The 20132-nt window shown below is 46.7% G+C and overlaps 9 protein-coding genes across 9 annotated transcripts, besides 1 other annotated feature; 4 read left to right on the top strand and 5 right to left on the bottom strand.

The window, feature by feature from the left end:
• Nucleotides 1-217: 217 nt before the first annotated feature.
• Nucleotides 218-2096, top strand: FPSE_05049 (uncharacterized protein; the record flags this gene model as incomplete). The annotated part of the gene is made up of 2 exons (XM_009258167.1): nucleotides 218-1657; nucleotides 1707-2096. 2 exons carry the CDS (start codon nucleotides 218-220, stop codon nucleotides 2094-2096), a joined length of 1830 nt encoding a protein of 609 aa, XP_009256442.1.
• An 898-nt stretch (nucleotides 2097-2994) lies between these two features.
• On the bottom strand, nucleotides 2995-4202 carry FPSE_05050 (uncharacterized protein; the record flags this gene model as incomplete). The annotated part of the gene is made up of 3 exons (XM_009258168.1): nucleotides 2995-3348; nucleotides 3402-3892; nucleotides 3941-4202. The coding sequence occupies 3 exons, from the start codon at nucleotides 4200-4202 to the stop codon at nucleotides 2995-2997; spliced, it is 1107 nt and encodes a 368-aa protein (XP_009256443.1).
• A 454-nt stretch (nucleotides 4203-4656) lies between these two features.
• FPSE_05051 (uncharacterized protein) lies at nucleotides 4657-5598 on the top strand (the record flags this gene model as incomplete). The annotated part of the gene is made up of 1 exon (XM_009258169.1): nucleotides 4657-5598. The coding sequence occupies one exon, from the start codon at nucleotides 4657-4659 to the stop codon at nucleotides 5596-5598; it is 942 nt and encodes a 313-aa protein (XP_009256444.1).
• A 20-nt stretch (nucleotides 5599-5618) lies between these two features.
• On the bottom strand, nucleotides 5619-7803 carry FPSE_05052 (uncharacterized protein; the record flags this gene model as incomplete). Its single annotated transcript, XM_009258170.1, has 2 exons — nucleotides 5619-6264; nucleotides 6314-7803. 2 exons carry the CDS (start codon nucleotides 7801-7803, stop codon nucleotides 5619-5621), a joined length of 2136 nt encoding a protein of 711 aa, XP_009256445.1.
• A 3128-nt stretch (nucleotides 7804-10931) lies between these two features.
• FPSE_05053 (uncharacterized protein) lies at nucleotides 10932-12170 on the top strand (the record flags this gene model as incomplete). Its single annotated transcript, XM_009258171.1, has 1 exon — nucleotides 10932-12170. One exon carries the CDS (start codon nucleotides 10932-10934, stop codon nucleotides 12168-12170), a length of 1239 nt encoding a protein of 412 aa, XP_009256446.1.
• A 42-nt stretch (nucleotides 12171-12212) lies between these two features.
• Nucleotides 12213-12259: a microsatellite.
• A 221-nt stretch (nucleotides 12260-12480) lies between these two features.
• Nucleotides 12481-13727, bottom strand: FPSE_05054 (uncharacterized protein; the record flags this gene model as incomplete). The annotated part of the gene is made up of 3 exons (XM_009258172.1): nucleotides 12481-12869; nucleotides 12932-13378; nucleotides 13436-13727. The coding sequence occupies 3 exons, from the start codon at nucleotides 13725-13727 to the stop codon at nucleotides 12481-12483; spliced, it is 1128 nt and encodes a 375-aa protein (XP_009256447.1).
• A 525-nt stretch (nucleotides 13728-14252) lies between these two features.
• On the bottom strand, nucleotides 14253-16281 carry FPSE_05055 (uncharacterized protein; the record flags this gene model as incomplete). The annotated part of the gene is made up of 2 exons (XM_009258173.1): nucleotides 14253-15903; nucleotides 15980-16281. 2 exons carry the CDS (start codon nucleotides 16279-16281, stop codon nucleotides 14253-14255), a joined length of 1953 nt encoding a protein of 650 aa, XP_009256448.1.
• Nucleotides 16282-17523: 1242 nt separating this feature from the next.
• Nucleotides 17524-18582, top strand: FPSE_05056 (uncharacterized protein; the record flags this gene model as incomplete). Its single annotated transcript, XM_009258174.1, has 1 exon — nucleotides 17524-18582. One exon carries the CDS (start codon nucleotides 17524-17526, stop codon nucleotides 18580-18582), a length of 1059 nt encoding a protein of 352 aa, XP_009256449.1.
• Nucleotides 18583-18696: 114 nt separating this feature from the next.
• On the bottom strand, nucleotides 18697-19611 carry FPSE_05057 (uncharacterized protein; the record flags this gene model as incomplete). The annotated part of the gene is made up of 1 exon (XM_009258175.1): nucleotides 18697-19611. The coding sequence occupies one exon, from the start codon at nucleotides 19609-19611 to the stop codon at nucleotides 18697-18699; it is 915 nt and encodes a 304-aa protein (XP_009256450.1).
• Nucleotides 19612-20132: the final 521 nt, after the last annotated feature.

Genomic DNA, 20132 nt, shown 5'->3' with positions numbered 1-20132 from the left:
TTACTGACTCTATAAAAGCTCTCTACACCCTACGCTTTTCGATTTGCCCAAAACACCTTGAACTTTATCACATTTCATACCCATCTCGGAAAATCTTACGAAATCCCAACAGCTCACATTGTCATCTGCACTGGACAAAACCTTGTATGCGCATAAATATCTACACAAACTTTTCACCTTCGATTCTTACACCTCCCCCCTAAAAAATCTGCCCGGCATGTTGTCCCGCAAAGACATGGTCGGCCTTGCCCATCCGGACTTGATCGACCTCCTGTTTCGTTTTGATCTTCAACCTACCGAAAATCTGAGCGAGGTCTCAGAACCAGACCTCGCAAGACGCATATTACTCGCTATCGAACTCGCCGACGTCGATGAACAAGTTTCTCTGATCTCACGATTCATCCCAGAAGAAGAGTTGGCAGCCGAACGACTGGGCACCGCCGTAGTCCAAATCACCTCCCATCGCATCATATTGGACCCCGCAGAAAGGAAGATTGCTTTGAACGAAGACCCTTCGGGGCCTGAACCAAAAGAGAACGGCGAGGATTGCATTGCCTGTGCCGAAAGTGCTCATGGCAAAGCTCCTTGCGGCTGCAACTACTGCGTAACTTGTTATCGCCAGATCATCCGTATTGGCCTTCGATCCCAGGAGGAATTCCCCCCAAAATGCTGTAAGCCATTCGATGAAATGGCAGTCGCGCTCTCAGGCTCCCCTGCTCTGGTCCATCTCTTTCGGCAGATGCAAGAGGAAGTGAAGCTCCCGATTCCTGATCGAGTGTACTGCTACCAAGGCAACTGCGCAGCATTTATCCCGCCCGACCTAAAAGGACGATGCCCTATCTGTCCCTACAAAACCTGCGTCGACTGCGGTGAAAAAGCCCACGATGGATTGCCCTGCGCTGAAGGAGATGCACTGGAAGATGTCTGGGCCACCATGGACGCCAACAAATCCGTAAACTGTCCCGATTGCGGTAGGATGATCCAGCTGTCAGAAGCATGCAACCACATGACTTGTCCCTGCGGCGGTGAATTTTGCTTTCTTTGCGGCGTGAAGAGTAGGCGCTGCAGTTGCCCTCCATACAGGAACTTCCATTTGATGGTTCCTATGAAGGATCGCCCTGGCGTTAAACCACCACAGTTCCGCCGTCCACCTCGCACAGATGTACCGACAGGTCAAGGCGGTGGCGATACTGAACCACTCAAGATTCCACAGTTGCGTCCTAAACCCGGGGAAAAAGAGAGAACCCCGAGAAACAGCGCCTACGCTCTCGGACGGGTGATTCGACCACTGGTATTGCCGCAAGACGACCAGCCTCATCGTCTGGATGAGGTCAGGCGGTGGCGAGAGAGAGAAGAGACTCGATCAAGGAGACGCGCGCCTCATCGAGAGCCTTTGAGGTTTCATGCCGAGGCCGGGCAAGGTTGGGGGCAGTGGGGGAGACAGCCTCCTGCCCCGGCTGATTTGTTCGATCATCCCCCGCATACTTTCATGGAAGCCACGCGCCAGGTTCGAATTCCTCATGTGGTGCATCCTGTCGCGAATGTTTGGTGGCCACCTGCTAGAACGCGACAACCTGCCCAGCCTGCTGCTACTGCACGACCCTCTGCCCGGCATTATGCACGGGGCAATGACGGTGGCGTAGGAAACGAGAATCAGGTACGTGGATTGATGTATCATCCTTCAAGGCGTGGCTAACCTGGATTAGATGAGAAGAAGAACAGTCAACCAAGGAGGTGTTAAAGAACCCCTAACCCTAGACATGCAACAACGTTCGCAACATCAAGAACAAGGAATCTCAGAGGTTCACATACAGTTTGAGTTGATAGTACGTCATACCGAAACCACCAACAGGGAGCATCAAGAGAGAGAGAGAGTTCTCCGTATGCAAGAGGCCAAGAGTATGTTTGAGAAAACAGCAAGTATCACCGCTGGCCGCAGCAGGCAAACACAACAACCACAACAATCGAAAGGCCAAAGGAACTCCAAACGAGTTCAGCGTCAGTTCGAGAACATAGCGAGATGGAACGCTGATGTTATCGACAAGTCTTCTTCCATGCCAGCATTAGATGCTCTACTCTGGGGCACAGATTTCTGAGAAACGAGCAAGAAAGGCGTGGAAGTGATACAGCGAGACTTTGGAGAGAGGCGGCTATCAATAGGAGACATGCAGCTTCTCCTTGGCGAAGAAGTTATGTCTGGAGTGCAGCGCCGCTTGGGGAGAGTGGCATCAGTAGTGGAGGATTTGGAAAGGAAAATTGACTTAGGGTTTGTCGAGGGGAGGACGTGGCCAGAAAAAATATGGTCGCTTGTTATGTAGGTTAAATCTAAGATTGTTATCTATATTTTGTGTTGTACTTCTTTCGTGACATTGCATTTTGTGTACCCTCAAAAGCAGACTCATTCGTCTATACCTCTACTTACTTCGTCAAGAGAAGTGAAGGAAGCAATAGTCATCTAGCATAACTCCAGGATCCAGCTTATTTCCTAGGCATCCGTACAAGTTTCCGTCGTCCTTGAACTGCTGTATCGCTGTTTCGCGCTCAGTGCAATTGTCTGGGATCATGTTTCTTTTGTCAGCTCGCGCGCCTCTGCAGTATATGATGCGGGCGCGCAATGGGTATTTGCAAGATTTCTCGTTGCATTTGATGATAGTGAGGTGACACATTATGAAAGGTGGTATCTGAGAATGTCGTGGTGGTTGAGTTTTAGTTCGTGAGATTGAGGGCTGGTGATGTTTACTCTTTGGTTCAGTCAAGTTTACAATGAGAGTTGCCAGACAATCTTATAGTTGTTATAGCATTGGACTATGCCTTCCAAATGATACATATTTTGATGGCTAGATGAGGAATGAAACACAGCCATGTTGCTATCTCTGTCTGCCTTTGTTCAAACATATCTAGAGAACAAAGCATACATATCACGAGACAAAGAGACAACTGCGCACAAAGAACAAGATAAAAGAACAGTTCAGCGTTCAATCAGAACACGATAAATTAATCTGAACCTTCTCCAAGCTTTTTGATCTCTGCCACAACAGCATCGGTAACTTCTTTAGTCGTCGCATTACCACCAAGATCCTGCGTCAGAACCCCAGAAGCCGTCACGTTCTCCACGCACTCCATCAACTTGGCCGACGCATCCTCCTCACCAAGCCAAGAGAGCATCTCGGCTGCTGTCCAGAATGTAGCGACAGGGTTAGCGACGCCTTTACCAGTAATGTCAAAGGCTGATCCATGGATGGGCTCGAACATGGATGGGTTCTCGCGGGTTGGGTCTAGGTTGCTTGTTGGTGCGATGCCAATTGAGCCTGCGAGGGCTGCTGCTAGATCGGAGAGGATGTCTGCGTGCTGTAGAGCTGTTAGTATGGACTCTATCAATTAGAGTCTGGGTATTGACTTACTAGGTTGCTTGCGACAATGGTATCAATACTCTCAGGCTTGAGAACCATCTTGGTAGTCATAGCATCAACCAGCATCTTCTCCACCGTCACATCAGGAAAGTCCTTTGCGACCTCAGCAGCAACTTCATCCCACAACACCATACCATTACGCTGAGCATTGCTCTTGGTAACAACAGTCAAATGCTTCCTCGGTCTCTTTTGCGCGATCTCAAAGGCAAAACGAATAAGTCTGTTGACGGCGTGGCGTGTGAAGATAGAAACTTCGGTAGCAACCTCCCATGGATGACCGCGGTGTGAACGACCGCCTTGACCTGCGTACTCGCCCTCGCTGTTCTCGCGAATGATGACCCAGTCAAGATCACCGGTTTTGCAGTTACGCAGAGGAGATTGTGTTCCGCGCATGATGCGTGTGGGACGAACATTGGCGTATTGCTGGAAGGGTTGGCAGATGGCGAGACGAAGACCCCAGAGAGATATATGATCAGGTACATCTATTGATGGTGAGTATAACTGTATTTCTGTTGGGAAATGTTACTTACCAGGAGCCCCTACGGCGCCAAAGAGGATAGCATCGTGCTTCTTCAGCTGATCAAGGCCACCATCAGGAATGTATTTCCCCGTCTTCTTGTAGGTATCTGAACTCCAATCATAGTGCGTAAAGTCGAGGTTAAATGTTTGAAGTGTACCAGCCAAAGCAGTCAAAGCCTCGATTCCAGCTGATATGACTTCAGGACCAATGCCATCAGCTGGGATGGAGGCGATGTTGTATGTCTTTTTGGCGGCAACTGCTGATGGAGACATGATGGGATCTGATGATTGAAGAAAGATATTAGATCAATCTTTCTCAAATAATTACAATATTTATATGTTTGAACTTGCTCAACTGTGGAATTATATCACTCTTGATGATTGATGTGGAGTATGCGGACGTTTCTTTGTCCGCTTCAACCCCATGAAGAAGAGCATGATCTTATTGGACCCGGCTAACAACATGGTGTCGCTGGTCCAACTCCGCTGTCATCAATGGTTTTCCGTGGATAGCGCCCTGTGTTATGCGGGGATTTAACGTTGATATCCGCTCGTTGAAGTACCGAATTACATATATGAGTCGATTGCGAGGGACTTCGGACCCAACGCCATTAATACAGTCTCTTAACTGTTGGTATATTTCACGGATCTCCTTTCTATAGTGTCAATTCTTTTCGACATCAATCCCCAACTGTACAACCTTTAAAAACTCCTGTCAACTGCCAATATGATCGACCCAAACGCCATCAATGCCGTTCTGGACATTTTCGTGCCCGCAATCCGTGTCCATCAGAAAAACGCATCGAAACCATTCGTCTTAGGACTTTCCGGCCTCCAAGGTAGCGGGAAATCAACATGGGCTGCGGCTCTATCTCAAGCTTTGACAAGCCAGTACAACCTCAAAAACCGTACGTTGTCTCTAGATGATCTCTATCGCGATCATCCAGAGCTCGTGGCCATCCGAGAAGCGAACCCAAACAACGGTCTTCTCCAGACTCGCGGTCAGCCTGGAACTCATGATGAGATTCTTGCGAAACAGTTCTTTGATCAGGTCCTTGGCCGAGTGGACAGTGAGAAGAAAACTGTTAAGTGGCCGGCGTACGATAAGAGTCTTCATAGCGGCCAGGGCGGAAGAGTCCCAGTTGACGAGTGGGAAGAGGTAGCACTGGGCCAAGATCTTGATGTGCTTATCTTTGAAGGCTGGGCTCTCGGATTTCAACCCTTGACTAAGGAAGAAGTCACTAGAAAATGGGAACAGGCTAACGCTTCAGAGTCGCAACAGTCTGAAGAATGGTCTCTGACTAACACTCTTGCAAACCACAAGGTCGACCATCTTCTGCTGATTAACGAGAATCTTAGACGGTATTGTGACACCTTTGCCGGACCGCAGCACTTTGATGGATTCTTGCACTTGAGCACCGACAAACTAGTTCAGGTTTATGAGTGGCGTCTTGGCCAGGAAAAGGCTTTGAGAGAGCATAAGCCGGGAATGTCGGATGAGCAGGTAATCAAGTTTGTCAAGGGATATATGCCAGCGTATGAATTGTTTCTTGAACGTCTCCAGAACAAGAACCTCTTTGGGAGTGAGGGAGATAGGGCGTCAGGGAAGAAGCATGTACAGGTAATATTGAACAAGGCAAGGGAGGTGATGGAAGTGAAGGAGGTATGATGAAACAGCCATATACCAGACTAGCGTAAATAATTCCACGTTGGATCAACAGAAGCATCAAACTCTGCGTGGACAAGAAAGGGATTATCAATAGCACTGAACGAGCTTGCAAAGAGCTGGTCGTACCACATCATGGACTCTTGACCCTCAAGGGGCACATTGTCGAACTGTGGGTAAACCGGGCCTTCTAAGGGAAATGAAGTGTTTGGCGTGGAAAGCAAGTCACCGGTATAAGGGCCATGTGGGGTTTCCTGTTGATGATGCGGTATGCCGTGGGACATGGCGGTAGCAGAAGGGAAAATTCTTTGACGTTTACGCTGTTGTAGTCGCGGAGAATCAGTGGCGGAAGAAGTGTTAGGTAAACTGGGCCGTTCTGTATCTCTAGTGTCGGTAGTTGCCCCCAAACCGGTCGCGGGATCTTGATTTAGAGATCTTGGAGGCCTTGAAGGCGTGGTGGTGTCACCTCCTCTTTGGTGCGGAACACCAGGGGAGAAAGTCCTTGTCGTGATGGAAGCATCAGCAGGTGATTCGATAAGACAAGGCCGGTCTTGCGACAGCTCTTGGACTGTAGATGTGAGTTCATCAATGGCACCGAGGCAATATTCTGGCCAAGAAGTGTCTCGAGCCGCTAGGTGACCAAGTATACCCTTGGCTGCAGCGACGTGTCTAGGTAAAATTAGAAACACTATCATATCAAAGTAACAGGATGACATACTTTAAGGCGCTGTCAAGAGGGACCTGTCTCTCAAAGGCAGCATGGATAAGAACGAATGCACTGATCCAGATAGACCATGTAAACGATGGCCACAGCAAAGGTGTCTGTGACCTCGCACCATTTGAGTCAACTTGTAATTGATGTCGATTCCGGTGCTTCTTGAGTATTATCAATATTGACTTTGCAGCGGAAATACAGGCCTGAAAAGCGGATGAGTATGATGGAGAAGGATGCTCCGAGGCCAAGCCAGGTCTGTTGAGGCATATCACCGATTCGTGCTTTAACACTAATAGCATAATCTTGTGGTGATCTGATATTGTAGGCGTATTTGAGTCTGCGTCAGCGAGATCATCTTCCTCAACTGCGTCCTGGATTTCGTTGAACCACTTTGCCAACTCGGCTTGTACAAAAGCCGCTCTATCTGCCGTGTCTTGCCGCTGCAGCATGGATTTGTTTCTTAGCTCGAGGATAAGGCCACGAATGCGGGCGTGTTTTGTCACAAAGGTTAAAAGTTGTAGTCGTTGGACGTTTTCGTCTCTGTTTGTGAGTGTGTGGCGCTCTTCGCCGGGATAGCAGACATCGAGATCGTCGTCATGGATATCGAGCGGTAGACCGAGAGACTGACAGAGAAGCCTCTCCAAGATGTATATACACCAAAAGACTCGTCGACGAACTGAATCTTCTTTGGTGGTGAAAAAGGGATACCGTGCTGGACATCGATGAAGGCCTAATTGGAATGCGGCACGGACGATAAGTCCACCCAGCCTGGACGCAGCGTTTAGACACAACATCGAAGTCAAGAACAACTGAATAGCTAGAGCAGCTTGGGTTGTTCGGAGAGACGCTGGCTGACTAAGAGCAAATTGTGAGCTTGCTAGTGCATCGTCGACGCTGTTGAAAAGGAATTGTTTGGGTATTGGTTTCTCAAAAGCGATGGACTGACGACTATCGGCCAATGAGATGGAGAGGATAGACTTGACGATAACTTTGTCTATAGGATTCAAGGAGGAGACGGCATTTTTGGAAACTTCCTCGAATAAGCCCAAAACTTCTGGCCCATGAAGAAAAGGAAGAACAGGATGCCATGCTTCAAAGTAGCTCTTGGACCAGTCGACGAAATCTTGGAAATCTGGCAATGCGCCTTGTTCAGTATCAACTTCATTGTCTCTCCATAGAAACTGCTCTTGATTTCTTTTACTCGAAGTTCCCTGTCGTAGTTGGTCATCTTCTCCAGGGATAAGTGTGTTGATAGTCGAAGATTCTGTTCTCGAAGCTGATTTCTTGGCCAACCTCAAGTGTACAGCTCGGATATAGTGAATTCCACTACCACTACCTACAAAGCGAGCGGCGTCATGCTCGCCTGTGTCGCGCATTAAACCATATTCCCGACCTGAAGTTGAATGTTTTCGTTTTGAAGATTGAGGTTCATGGCCTGGGGTTGAGTGAGACGCTGTTTCGAGAGTGTCATAGGGTGAATGGTGAGAAGACATGTTGATTAGTAAGGATCATGATTTGGGCTCTTGTATGGGAGATGAGTGATCCTTGGCAGAGTAATGAGGATGGAGAAGACGTGTTGACGATATCGTCTAACGTAGTAGTAGTTACTGTAAAAGTGTTAGTGCCGCTCCGGACAAAGAAAACACCGAGGCGGGGTTACATTTCAACGCCTAACCAACACTCACTCTGCATTGCAATGGATACAATATTTATCAATATTAACACTTATATGACTAATTACTCATGGCAAGTAATGAAGTCACAGCCGAGCAAGAGTCTGGGCAGTTAAATCCAATAGCATGCAGCCATTGTCGACAACGAAAGCGCAAGGTGAGACAAATTGAATAGCAAAAACGACCGAGGGAGACGTTGACCAATATATTTTATAGTGTGACAGAAACATGTTAGTATATAAATACTCTCGATGTACTCGAACAATTACTGATATTAATAGACCCCATTGCTTACAATGCAGTAACGATCCTTCCAGGTGTCAGTACCCTGAGCAGAACAAAAGGTACAACAACAACCTTTCCGTCATCCGCGTTTGACTAAATTATCCCAGGGGCCTTCCGATTGGCTTTATAACAAGACTCGAAGCACGTCTGGCTGAAACGGAAGAAGCCCTTTTCCGTCTTGTCCAATCCATCGAGGAGCCTGAGGATAACAAAGTCTCACTCAAACCGTCATCTCAACGAAAAGATGATCGTATTAGAGAATGGGACAATTTTCCACTAAGGACACCTGAACAAGTCAAGCTATGGTATCGGAATAGGTCAGGGAAAAGTATACATGACGTCTCGATGGACTTGGATCAACAAGATCCATCTTCCCATGTTGCACCACTCGATGCAGACAGCGTTGAGTTTCCCGATGATGGCCAGAGTAACTCTGGAGCAGAAATTATGTTACCTGATGCGGATGTCGAAGTTGATTCAATGACTGAAATTCATACCTCTGGAGGGCCTATTGGAAGTAAGGCCAGGGATATGGAACACAGGAACCCACATTTATATTTCTAACAAGCAAGAACTTATCTAAAACAGTCTCTGAGAGGGTCTTTAGCTATCTTGGGCTATGGATCCATGTCTTAGGAATTCCCTACATATTGGAAAGTACTTGCGATGACGTCTCGGCTCAATGAATGTAAGCGGGCTTTGCACTTATACACTTCTACAAACATCTCGGTACTTTTTTTGTGTTCCTTCTCACTAAGGCCTATGCTAGCTTTGGTTAAAATATTTCGAAGCCGTGGTTTGGTTCATCTGTTCATGACCGTTGGTATTTTGAGTGATGAAACTAAGAATAGATCTCAGACAGGGATTCCGAACAGCTGAAGGACCAAACCCTACCTCGATAACAGATGCCTCACTTCTGGCTTACTGTTCAGCGGCTCCTACATGGAACATTGGCATTGACTAGGTGAGGGTCAGCACATCAGCTTGCCATAGTCAAGAATCTCAACGGATGCAAACCTTGATGAGTGTAGTGGTGAGTTAGATAGCTGAATCCTGTAGTAAGCCCGAAGGCTTGGTTTAGTGCTGTAGTGCTGGCGGCAGATGACTGGCTTCTCAAGTATCGGCATCCGGAAGTCAGAGAAGTAAAAGATATCGTGATTGGACAATGGATTCAGCGTTTGGAGTTGTGTACAGTAGTGCAACGTTATATGGCTTTAGTTGTCACCATGACTACATACATGACAGGTGTTAGTCAACAGCTACAAGGAGCAGATCAAAGTTAGTATTTTGGTTTTTTTTTCAATTTTCACAAGATATTGATAGCCCAAAATCTGAAATCTAGATATATATTCTGTTTATTGACCCGTTCTCGTCTCTGATTATATGAGGCCGACTACATAAACACTTCTCAGTCACAGCCTAACCACCCAAAATGAAGCATAAAAGTAAATAGAAAGCTGCAAGTAAGAAATGTAAAAAGCGGAAGTATCCATTAGCGGATGATGAGTTGTTCGGCTGATGCACACCACATCTCAACACCAAGCTAGCCATGGCGCTGTGCAAGATGGTGTCATTGATTGACCGCTTATTACCACGGCTTGGAATGTAACACAAGCAACTCAAAGTGAAGTAAGCTGATGATCTGGAGGATTTAAATTTACGTGGCAGGTGAGATTTACTCCAGAATCCCACAAGTGGAGGATGCTGGGCATAAGCAATATGGATGAATATAGCTGCTGCGCCACTGTTTGTCTTTGGTCGCCGAGTCCAAGATTAGGATTAATTTTCTTGTCTACAAAGCCCACTTGAGAAACAGGGAGATGGGATTATACAGATGCTTGCATCTTGGCACTGTTTTGCCAAAGTACCAAATAGCATTCATGCCGAGGGGATGGAAAACAACTGGAGACCCAAGCTTGGCTGCAGAAAATAAACAGTCCAAGAGTATGCATAACATAGTGCAAATAGTTGAGGTATTTTGTCTGCAACGACAGTAAAGTCATTCTCGGCAACCTCAAGGACCAGTAAAACTTGGTCAACAATTGACTAGACAAAGCATAAAGCCACAATAAACCAGAGTAACAACCTCTACAGGGCTGAGTTTAGAGGCTAAAGCAATTGACTGCGGTCCAGGCTTACCTGCTTTACCTAATTAAGCCCGAGTCTTAAGCTTAAAATAGGGCTAATTATCAGCTCAAGGCGGGGGCTGAGCATTCCTCTCTACGAAGGTGCTGCACTAAGTATCTGACGGCTGACCTCCTCCGATGCAGTGTAAGCAAGCCCCCAAGACAGGCTGTGTGTGAGATGCCGATGCCATAGCCTCCTCCGCTGCAATCCGGAAGTCGGTAGTAGCTAACAACTTGAGGGTTGCGATATTAGTCTGTAGATGAAGAGCTTCAATGTAGGAAACAACTTTGTATAAGAAGTCCCTCATGCCACCACCAAGATGAAATTTCTCTTCTCATCATCACAACACAAAACATCAAACCAACAATACCAATTTTCCTTTTCTCTCTATTTCCTTATTTCCTTTGTTAGGTTTTATTTCCTTACAAACTTTCGCTTCTTCTCAGTCGTATTTTCCAACAGTTCAGTTCAGTTTCTGTTCATTGTTTCCAACTGTCAATTACTTCGACTCTTCTCCTCCTGTCAAGATATCCAAAATGCATTCTGCCATCTTTGCTGTCTTTGCTATCTCCGGCCTCGCTGCCGCTACTCCCAACCCCAAGCCCCAAGCCGAATGTGAGGGTCTTGCTCCTCTCGGTCTCGACACTGTCAAGTACTACGTCTGCGGCAAGAATGGCTTCCGTGGATACTGCTCCGAAGACCCTTGTGACGCAAAGTGGTGCCGAGACTTTGCTCCCAAGACTTGCGATCTTGTCTTTATCACCGAGCCTGAAGCCCCTGTTGTAGGCGGCCACAAGTGGGAGTCTGAGACAGCTACTACTACTGTCACCGAAGCCGCTTCCACTGATCTTCCGATCGGCCAATGTGCTCCCGGAACAGGTTTCTTCCAGAACTGTTCCAACGGCTTCGTGGGATGCTGCAAGTCTGATGCTTGCACCGGCGATGCTGGTGTCTGCCCTGATACTAAGGAGGCTAAGCGTGGCGACCCAACTGTCTGCCCTCCTGGTACCGGTTTCTTCCAGTCTTGCTCAAACGGCTTCCGTGGTTGCTGCAAGTCTGATGCCTGCGGCCAAAAGCTCCCCATCTGCCCCCCTTCAGTCACCAAGCGATCTGACGACCCAACTGTCTGCCCACCAGGCACTGGCTTTTTCCAATCATGCTCCAACGGTTTCCGCGGCTGTTGCAAGGGTGACGCTTGTGGTCAGAAGGAACCCATCTGCCCTTCTACTGCTGCCAAGCGATCAGACGATCCTACCGTCTGCCCTCCCGGAACTGGTTTCTTCCAGTCCTGCTCTAACGGTTTCCGTGGATGCTGCAAGAACGACGCCTGCAGCCAGACTCAACCTATCTGCCCTTCTTCTTCCGCTAAGCGATCTGATGACCCCACAGTTTGCGCCCCTGGAACTGGCTTCTTCCAGTCTTGTTCCAACGGCTTCCGTGGGTGCTGCAAGACCGACGCATGCAGCCAGACCCAGCCCATCTGCCCTTCTTCCTCTGCTAAGCGTGACGATACCGTCTGCCCTCCCGGTACCGGTTTCTTCCAGTCCTGCTCCAACGGCTTTCGCGGCTGCTGCAAGGGTGACGCCTGTGGCAACTCATGGTGCCCCGACTTCAAGACCGGTACCTACCAGCCTGCCCAGTCCTTCAAGGTCAAGGCTCGCTCCGACGGAACATGCGCTCCCGGCACTGGCTTTTTCCAGGTCTGCTCCAACGGCTTCAAGGGATGCTGCAAGAAGGATGCTTGCGGTCAGAAGCAAGCTGTCTGCCCCAACTAAGAGGTGGATTCACTTTCATTATGTCAAGCCTTGTGAATAACGAGCGTTGCATAAGCATAAGCATAACATAGCATAGCGTTGCATTACATTACAAGTACATACATACAGCATTCTTGACGATCTTTTGGATATATGGGATTTGGGTCTTTTTATTTGGAACATTGATGGATTGTTTGGCATTAGATTGATTTATCATTATTATATTACTTATTTAGAGCATTGATTTTATCGGGCACGATGAAAATCTAACTAATACACTCCTTTAAAAAATATTGTCCCTTTGTCGCTGTCCATGTCTCACTAAGTATGCTCAGGTGTTCTGGCCAATACTACCAGCATTCTTCCACTGTCCACATAAACCGTTGCTGAGGATAACCGATGGGGAAGATTGCATTCTTGTTTGATATTCGGCAATCATGTACTGGCGTGAATGGATGCATTTGCTGCTATCCACTGCGATGAACAGTCTGCATTCAGTATCGGCAACACTGTAAAAGGTACCCTGACATTCAGGTAGTTTTGCGCAAGCGTTACAGCATGAGGTGGCGGTATATCCAGTTCCCAGGTTCCGACCACTACTTTGTTGCTGGTAGTTGGTATAAGTGAAGAAATATCCTCCGCCATTATCTGTTACCATTATGTTATCTGAAGAGCAGATGGCGTACTCAGTTGCCTCCGGCACTTGGCTCTCAACAGTCACTTTGGAGGAAAATGTCAGCATGTAGACTGGGAAAACGGGCCACTCGTATGGGTAGACTTACCGGTTGAGACTACAGTAGTGACAGAGGTAACGTCGACAACAGAAGTGGTAACGGGGTACTCGGTAGTAAGGACAGTAGTACTAGCGTCGTCTGGATATAGCGTTGTGAGAAACGTGGTAGAAATAGTAGTGGTCTTGAGCTTGGTAACAGCCTTTGCAGTCTGTCTTGCTCCTTGCACAGTTGTAGTGATAGTCTTGGTAGAGGTGGTAGGAACCTCCTTGACACATCGGACGCTCTGTGGATGATCACCACCCGGTCCAACAGTTTCGGTTTCTATGTCGCCTCTCCTCTCTTGGTTTCGTCGCTTCACGGTCCGTGGCTGGTTGAGGATGTCGGTAAAACCATCAGGCTTGCTAACGGTGGAGGTAAAGAATTTTGTGGTAGTGGTTGTCGTGACAGAATTGACAGTAGACCAGACTGTCCTTTGAATGAAAGAAGTAGAGCTGGCTGTTAGATAGCGAGTTAGTTACTGTGGAAGCAAACAATAAAACAGGTCACACTTACAGACAACGGTGCTGGTGGCAGTCTTGGTGGCTTGATCGGCAATAATAGTTGAGGTATGTATCTTTGTCTCGCGAATAGTAGACGTCTTGGCTACCGGGATAACAACAACATTGACTTTCCGGATCACTTTCTTGATGATAGTGATTTTCTTGACTGTTGTGGCTCTGGACGTTGGGACATTCTTGACGCTCTTGGTTCCGAGAGCAGTAGTACAGGTAGAGGTAGGGTTCAACGCAGCAATACCCTCCACGCCAAGCGCTAGGAGCACAAGAAGAGATCTAAAAGCAACCATGATGTCAATGCGTATGGGAATGGAAAAGACAATCAGACTGAACACAAGGCGGTATCTGAAGGAGTATTTAAAGATTCAACGAAGTCCCCCCCCAAATTACTACCCAGTCTTGGCCATTAGAATCAGGGGAAATCGAGGCCTGAATAAGTGACAAATCACAGATACTATCGAATGATTCATGCAGGGACACCAGCATCAATTTGGCTCGCTATTGAATGTCTATACAAATCCATGTCTTCAGCTTTTGTTGGTCGAGCATGTCGCTTAACCGGTAATAAAATACCGGGTCTTTTATATTGATCAGACCAACCAAAATAGAGGTTGTGAGCACAGATTCTCATATTGCCAAGAAATGGGTTTGAACTATTGATTTTGACGGAGCAAAACGAAGTCCAGACTGTTCGAAACGACAACGAATCATGTAAACATATAACCAACAACAACTGAATTTGAGAATCTGTTTATGTTTGTTACCTCATCTCAGCAACAGATTTGAAAATGTCATACAAGGCTGTTCCCATGCTCCTATGTCTCTTTCAGATGCCCAACGCCCTCATCCTTATGCCAAGTAACCACCAGACTCCTACTGAGGTCTTGTAACTTGTCCATCCCTGCTGCTTCTCTAAGCATTTTTCTTAGATCCCCATCTGGTGCACAAGAGAGTGTTGCTAGAATACTATCCTTCCAAACTGGCCTTCCTGAACGCTGTGTTTCCCATATACACAGAACAGTAAAGATTACGCCCGCCACGAAATTGACAATGGGAAAAATAAAGAAATACCAGCGGATATGTATAATAGTGGCGTTGGCTGTAGATGTTCCTTTCTCTGGATCATCGAGGTCGCGATCTCTCATCCATTTCGTCAAGCTCAGTGCCACGTTCTCAATTGTTGAAGGTATATCATGGGACTCCCCAAGCCCAACCATCAAGCTAGAAAATCCTCCAGCACCACGACCCGGGTAAATAAGCCTCCACGGAGCCATAAACTGATAGGTAGTACCTGTGTTATAACCCCAAAGTCCCTCGTTCAGATTGCTAAGAAGTGAAAGGATGGTGGTCTGTGTGATATTAAATGCCTGTGTTGAGAGGTTTGACGTGCGAAAGTACTCGTCAGGTATCTTTATCTGCAGATCTGACAGGTTTACCAGTCTGTTGCCCATATCAAGACTGTAGTTTGTATATCTGAAGAATTCTTCCACCATCGGGTCATCTTCTTCTGGCGTATAGGATTCTGTGGTTCTATCAATGAAAGAGGCGACGACGGTCTCTTGCAAAGAGCCTTGTGATAGCACGTCGTGATACTCATTGACACAAAAGAACAAAGCACACTCTTGCGAAGTGATACCCGTCTCTTCCCATATCGTTTTACCGTCAGACCAACTTTTGTTTGATTTGAGGTATTGCATAGCCATGATTAAAGTATCGTGATTTTGGAAATTCAGGGTCTGTCCTGGGTTCGTCGTGAATCTTGATGATAAATAGGTATCAGGGCAATTGTCGCTTTTAGATGTGCAACTTGCTTTTCCGTCGTAGTTGGACAAGCTTAAATTCATGCTTGCGATCTTGTACTTTGTATGTGTCAGGCTCTGATTCGTTTGCCACCAATTAGCAGCGGGCCATTGGTTGCTGATATCAGGAAGGGTGCTGTTGGGCTCCCATTTTGCAGGCGGCATGCTGAGACCCGGTACTTTGTCCGTTCCTATCGTTCTAACCACATGCTGAGATAGATCGTGGCACTTGTGGCAGACTGCAACAGACGCAAAATCGGCCCAAGAGCAATTGCCGGAGAGACATGTATAAGCAGGTTTCAGATTCTGAGATGAAGTCAGAGGTGAAAAGCCACTCCAAAGAGCTGCTTTCAGCCCCATGTCGCTTTGGATATTAGATGTCGTTAAGAATGACACGTAGTAGTGTGTGGTATTACCCGGGTTGACAGGGAATCGGCCCACGCCATTCTCTGCCCCCCTGAACCCAATCCAAGACCCTGCGTTTAGTCGAGTGGTCCTGCCAATGGAGGGAGCAGAGTCGATCGACTGGTTATTCTTTCGAGCCAGTTCAGCGTATTCTTTGGGCTTTAGGACAAGCTCCCGGTCTTCAGAAGCCAGGATAGCTTGTGTAAAGGGTTCAAATGCCAATAAAGCAATGGTTGCAAGAGCACCCAGAGCAGCCCAGTTTCTATCAATGATGGTTAGTTACTGAGATAACACTTTGCAAACTTAAGAAGAAACCGAAGAAGAAAGGCTGAACTTACGGCCGCCGGATGCATGACTTCAACACACGCAAACCACCCCAAGCACCTCGACTAGAAGCATCTAATCGATCAAAATCGACAAGCGGCTGTGATGACTGGTTGTACCAATTCCATTTCATTTGTGACAGGCATATATTGATCGAAAATGCAAGACAGGCTTTCGAAACCCCTGCGAGGATGGATACGATGGCGTTGATCGTAATGAATGGCATTGTCCACCGTGATAGCGGTTGTCCGTTGGAGGCGATAAGAACACAAGTCAGAGCGCCAAAAGATAACAAGCTGAGGACCAAGGCAGACATCTCTAAGCCCCATAGATGAAACAAAGAGGAAGCCGGACGATGCGAAGGGCTTTTTCCATCAGCGGCCTCGGTTTCTATTTTCAGACTGGATGGACGAGACGAAAGTTGCTGTGGGGTTTCCAGCAGAGGTTGGACAGTAGAAACTGCACCATCTCGACTATCTCGACTAGATGTTTCAAACTGGTCCATGGTTTCAATTTTCTTTATAGTGACAATAAACAAGGAGATGATGGAAGAGGCCTGGTAGAAGACACAGACTGAGTAGGGAGGGGGAGATATGAATTTGTTCATGGCAATTAGTGTAGAACATCATCAGGCAACGAACTAGAGTGCCACTACAGAAGGATGAAATATAACTTCGACTCTAGGTGATCAGTTACACAGAATCAGACTTGCGGTAGCACGATGTTGGGCGCAGTCATGTGAAGGTGATGAATACGGGACACATCCTTATCTGCAGGGCTGAGTGGTTGTTCAAAATGTATCTAGAAGTTACACATGGCATACAATCGAGGATACTCAGGCAGTACGTGTGTAACTGAGGCTTTTATTTTCATCTATTGTATTGGAAGTCTCAGAATGTCGGTGGATTGCAACATCTGTTACTTGAATTGTAGATGAGCACTAACATAGACATTTTTAGATAATAACACAGCCTCCATCTGACGCAATGCCCTCTGTTTTGGCCTATGGCTAATTTATGAGGCGGATAACAAGACGCAAGCATCATAGGTAGATAGTTGCAAGTTGTCAATATGAGCAAAGGGTTGATAGTATGGCAACGGGACTGTGGAATCGCAGTCCAGTTTGTGAGAGACGGTCAACTCCACAAAACAAGTAACCTTTCACAGAACTACATCAGTATACATACTTACCGCGTTACTGAAAGATGAAAAGATTAGTTATGTTCTAATCAAGTCACCAAGTTTTGAAGTGTTTTCAGCAAGGATTGTTAAGTCAAACACTTGTATCACATAGTAGAGCAAGTTTGAGACTGTTTGAGACAACATGAAGCCAGGTATGTATACAGGCAGTGGCAAGTTACTCTAGGTCCTATCAACGGAGAGTTCACTCAGTGACCTTCTCACAAGTACTACAGTATCAGAAATGCCATTAGACAGAGATTCTCATGATGGGGTGCGGGGTTGTCCAAACAGCCTGAAACAACTCCTCGTTTAGCCGGGATATGAGTTGTTTATTTCCACTTCCTTTCAATCTCTCCTCATCCACAATTAAGACATCATGGCAGAGTCAAAGCCAACCCTACGATGGGGCATCGTAGGTACTGGTATGATCTCGTCGTGGTTCATCGCAGATCTCACCATCGACCGTAAAGACGCCAAAGCTACACACATCATCCAAGCCATTGGATCTTCTTCCGTTGAAAAGGGCAAGAAATTTGTTAAAGAACATCTGCCAAACGCGTCTAAACCTCCAACCATTTACGGAAGTTACCAAGAGGCCTACCAAGACCCCGAGGTTGACATTATCTACATCGGAACACCCCATGGCTTCCACAAAAAGAACTGCCTCGATGCCATTTCGCACGGAAAGAATGTCTTGTGCGAGAAAGCTTTCACCTTGAATGCCAAAGAAGCGAGAGAAGTATTCGAAGCGGCAAAGGAGAAGGGTGTTTTCATTATGGAAGCTATGTGGACACGTTTCTTCCCTCTGGTCAAAACTATCCAGAAGCTTGTTCATGAGGATAAGGTTATTGGAGACGTGGCTCGCCTTTTTGCCGACTTTGCCATGGATCAACATATCGAGTCTCTGGCCCCTGAGCACCGTTTACGAGATCTTTCCCTGGGTGCTGGCTCTTTGCTCGATATTGGTATCTACAGCTTGACGTGGGGCCTTGTGGGCCTTGATTCGGGTGTAGGCGAGGAAGCAACTACACCAAAGATCTGCGCTGCACAAACCCTTGTCCAGGGCGTTGATATCAGTACTTCGATTGTTCTACTCTATCCTAATGGAAAGCAGGGAATTATTACGTCGAACTCGAAAGTCAAGACTCCAAATGTATTTTGTCGTATTGAAGGAACTGGTGGATACATTGTGGTAGAAGGTCCTGCAGCAGCACCCGAAAACTTTACCGTGTACAAAGACGGAGATACAGAAGGAAAGAAATATGATTTTGAGAAACAAGGGAGGGGATTCTACTGGGAGGCTGATGCAGTGGCTCTTGATATTGCGACTGGAAAGGTCGAGAGTGATGTTATGCCTTGGGCAGAGACTATTCGTGTGATGGAGATTATGGATGAGGTTAGGAGACAGGGAGGCTCCAAGTTTCCTCAGGACTAGGAGATTCAAGTTCATGGATTACAAACAGTAATTCTGATACTTTGTTAATTGTCTGACGTTTATATGTAGTAGACTCTATTCTCATTCCTGTATATCCACTATATATTCATGGCATTATTCATCAGGCTTTTGGCGATCTAACTTTGTCAAAAGCTCGCTCTTAGGCTGCTCGTCCACCCATCTAGTACGAGGAAGTTCAAAGGTAGAAGTAATCCGCCCATAAGACATACCACCAAGCTGTGCGATGGGCCTCAGCTTGTCAAGTTCGATGTGGCTGAAATCCTCATTCGCTGCATCCTCCTGAACCCAAAGCCTCGTTGCCTCGACCAGAAAGATGGCAGATCCACTCATGCCAGGTTTATGTCCTTCAAATTCCTTCATATCCACAACTTTTCCTTCAATAGAAAGTACTGACTCTGTAACTCGTGGGGCTTTCACTGTTGTTGTTTCACCCTCAGTCAAACCAGTTATATCCCATTCTGAAATTCCATAGGGCGCATCAATGGATGAAGCGTTGACGGCTTCAATCATGTTTTCAGAAACAGTATTTATGACACATTCTTTTGTATCTTTCAAGTTCTGATATGTATCCTTGATACGACCATGGCGAGACGAAAAGCTGACCATGAACATTGGTGGGTCATGGTCGACCATTTGGAAATAGCTGAACGGTGCTAGATTCTTTGTTTTACCGTCTTTGGAGATAGTACTGATGAAGCCAACCGGGCGAGGAGCAATGCCAGATATCAAAAGGCGGTAGTTTTGACTGACGGATCTGTCAGAAGAGTAGGGGTCGATTTCTTTGTGGACTTTGTTGATGGTGGGTGTCTCTCCAGTATGAACACCATCCCCGTAAGACCAGGATGGGTCAGGGGACTTTGTAACTTGAATAGGCTTGTTGGAGCTGTCAAAATCTGGACGACTGGCTATTTTCTCTGCGAAATTGGTGACGGGCTGGACTGCGGAGAATGCTGGTTTGGCGATGGCAGCTGCGGCAGAGGAGTTTTGTCTATTTGCTGAAAATGACATGTTTCTTATTTGCTTGTATGCGTTCAGTGATATGGGAAGTCTATATGCTCTTGTCAACTGTAGTTGCTTGATTTGACCAACAATCTTACCTGAATTTCGTGGGGTATCTCACAGCTGCACAAGCCCTGGTTGCCATATTGGTAGTCTGAAGAGCACAAGCAAACCTACTGTTCCAGAAGGATTCTCTCGGTTAACTTAACCCACGTCGAGTATTTTACTTTGTATGTCAACAAAAGATATTATTAGGATGACAAATACAAAAACTACCAAGAGAAAGGTAGTAGTCGGAATGTCGATCCGGCCCGTCTCTCCACATCCGATAACGGTGATAAGCCAGCTCATCAATACTTACTCAAATAGGAAAGGGCGTAGCCGGGATGTTCCTTCCTCGAGTCGGAACAAGACTCCGACTTTGAGTTTGCTCTTTCCTTGTCTGTACATCATAGAAATTTGTTCGATTGACCGTCGAAAACATGCCTAATACTCAACAGAGTCATTTCAGAGTCGTCAAGAAATGCTCA

Source organism: Fusarium pseudograminearum, chromosome 4, assembly GCF_000303195.2.
Source record: "Fusarium pseudograminearum CS3096 chromosome 4, whole genome shotgun sequence".
Classification (NCBI taxonomy): Eukaryota; Fungi; Ascomycota; class Sordariomycetes; order Hypocreales; family Nectriaceae; genus Fusarium; species Fusarium pseudograminearum.
This window is presented reverse-complemented; position numbering and strand designations above follow the sequence as displayed.